Source organism: Neltuma alba, unplaced genomic scaffold (assembly GCF_004799145.2).
Source record: "Neltuma alba isolate B1F8T4 unplaced genomic scaffold, ASM479914v2 tig00012806_pilon, whole genome shotgun sequence".
NCBI lineage: Eukaryota > Viridiplantae > Streptophyta > Magnoliopsida > Fabales > Fabaceae > Neltuma > Neltuma alba.
The window spans coordinates 9,153-12,159 of record NW_021637203.1 but is presented as its reverse complement, the minus strand read 5'-3'; the positions used below and the strand labels follow the sequence as shown (position 1 = coordinate 12,159).

The 3,007-nt window shown below is 32.8% G+C and overlaps 1 protein-coding gene across 1 annotated transcript; it reads right to left on the bottom strand.

Moving 5' to 3' along the window:
- Positions 1-1,617: 1,617 nt before the first annotated feature.
- LOC114731158 (uncharacterized) lies at positions 1,618-2,059 on the bottom strand. The gene has a single exon (XM_028918282.1). It carries the CDS (start codon positions 2,041-2,043, stop codon positions 1,618-1,620), a length of 426 nt encoding a protein of 141 aa, XP_028774115.1. The 5' UTR covers positions 2,044-2,059.
- Between the last annotated feature and the right edge of the window lie 948 nt (positions 2,060-3,007).

Below are 3,007 nucleotides of genomic sequence, written 5' to 3'. Positions count from 1 at the left end.
ATCTTTCCAAAGACACAATTCCCCCCTTTTGCATTATCTTTTTTCTTCGAATTTTACAACCTCTTTATATATGACTAAAAGTTCCATAAATCTTTGTGAAGGCGTGGAAGTCGGGTACGGACGGACGGTTTAAGAAGATTTTTTGTATTTTATCACTACATTTATATTTTATTTTTTTTAAAATATACTTAACCACGTAAAAACAAAGAATCTTAATGAAAATAATACAAGAAAGTTATATTTTATATCAAGCGATCATATGATGATTTGAAAGGCCAATTCTTACATGAATTAATCACATTATTCTTGGACATGCCTGCAAGACTATCACAAATGGAAATGAATAAAAAAACAGAAAAATAATGTGTTTGACAGAAAGGCACTTCGCATTACTTGTATAGAACATACACACACACTGAAAAAACAATGATATATTTTTTAGAAAACAATGAAATATAAAATATAAAATACCCCCAAAATACCCCTGTTCCTTCAATAATCCTCTCCCTGGACAGCAATAGAGTAAAAATCAATAATAAAATCATTCTGATGTTTCAAAAATCAACTTATTACAAACTCATAAATCATCAAAACAAAACCAATAAAAGAAGAAGATGAACGAGCAGATCCAAGTACCTTAGATCTTCTGCTGCACTTTTCTATAATACCACTACAAAGCAATAACTTGTAAAGAAAAACACACTCGTTCTTCATCATTTATTTTATTGTAAGTTAAAATCATAAACTGAACATATTTAAATTTTCAAAATTAATTTCTTTATAATTATATAATTTGATATTTATAGCATATTTATAAATAAAAAATACATGATAATATTTTTGTCAAAGTTTAGCATCTATTATTTATATTTTCTTTTTTAAAAAATCGATTGGAACACTTGTCTTTTTAACTTTTGGAGAGAAAGGGATGCATGTATGTAACATGTCAAACTAGAAGATAAAATTATATAATTTAGACGCACAAAGTCTTACAGATAAAAAATAATTTACTCAATAATTTATATATATGATAAGAAATTCAAAGCTGGTTATGTGAGTAAAAGACTAAAAGAGAACACTAAAAAAAACACCCCCATACGCTCACAACCATACACAAAAATCGTCCTTGAAGATTAAACGAAACGTATATTTTGTCCATTTTAATATATATATATATATATATATATATGTGTTGTGTGTGTGAGAGAGAGAGAGAGAGAGAGAGAGAGACCCTGCCGGTAATGAACCTATAAACATAATCGTGTAAAGTTGGACCAGAAAGTTGCTGGTTGAAAGAAGAAAAGGTCTGCGCAATTCCACTATACTTCCCTTTATCATTTGAGATGTTATGTTCAAGAACAACAACTTTCGGATCATCATGATGACATATATATATATATATATATATTATAAAACACAAACTAAAAAATGAATTTTGTTTGCATTATAGATTCAGATCATTCACTACATCTGGAACTGAACGAGCTTTCACCGATCGTATCCAAATGGGTTTCCATGGCTGAACTCCATGGCCATAAGGGCTTCTTCTTCCTCCTCCTCCTCTCCTTCTTCCACCTTGCAATCTCCAAGCCGATACTGAAACTCTATCTCTATGGCTCAACCCAGGTGACTCGCCAGAGGGACGCCGCCGCCAAGCCGCGGCGGCTTTCCATTTTCCTCTTCGGCTAAGCTCACAGTACTCGTAGTTGTTTTAGCTATGGCAGTGAGCCGCTTGGCGAGGGAGGCCAAGTCGACAGGAGAAACATCCGCCTGCAGGACGGAGCACGGTAGCTTAAAGTAAACCTCCCCTGGCTGGAGCCGCACGTCAGCCTTCAACGGCGTCCCCGACGACGCCAGAAGGTGAAGCGTCGTACAAACGATGTGCTTCGGAGGATCGCCGGTGAGTTGTCTCACTGAAACTGGCTCCAGAAAGTCTTCCACGTAGCCGTTGAGATGAACGACACGAACATTATTCTTAAACGCAGACGAGGACGGCGACTTCGACGATGACGAGGATCTACAAGAAGAAACGCAACCTCCCATCTGGATCCGATCGATCAAGATGGTTTGGTGAAGAAAGGTTTAGTTTGAAAGCGTGAAATAGAGATATTTCCAAGTGGGGTTTATATAGAAAGGATGAATCCAAACTTTAAGCTTAAGAAATGGCCACTAGATAGGTAACCTTACCCTACCAATTATTTTGAGGTGCCTTTTTTCAAGGTTGAAAATGGAGCAAGTCAACGCACACATGCTCTGTACTCTATCAACAAGTTGTGTGTTATTTTTTTTTCCAAAATTTTTAAAAATATTTGAACTCTAACTTAAAAATCTATCCGTACTATGCGAGTACTATCTCCCCACGTTTTTAATTATAAACAGTTCCTTAAGGAATCTTATAATATATACTACTTCTGATGTTAAATATAAGATCTAAATTATAATGTAATTTACACTATAAATTTGGTTTTATATTCAGGTTATAGCTAGCTACCACCCGTGATTAGGTTGAGTAAGGGTTAAAAAATTATGATTAATTCCATGTCTCACGTGTGAAAAAGAAAAAAAAAATTCACGTGAAAGAGCCATATTTTACTTGACTCTAATTATACTCAAATTTCACTCGGTTGATATAAGATACTAATATATATTCATATTACATTTGTGTGTGTGTATAATATCAAATCCTCAAAAAGTCACAATATTCATTAATATAATATAATAACTCATCTCAAACCTTTTTGTAAAGTTAAAAACTTATATTCAAGATTATAAAATATAAACATATATTGTAGGTTTTGAGGCTTTTTTTTTTTTTTTATAATCTATCTAAATATTTGGCATTATACTAAAGGCAAATTTGAAATTCTGCGAGATTAAGTTAAAAATAAATCTTATTTTTATTTTTTCTTACATAATGTTTGTCCCTTTATTTAAGAGAAATGGAATCTCTCCCACTTGACCAATAATTATTAGTGGTTTTTAATATTATACTGGGTTTAATTTTATT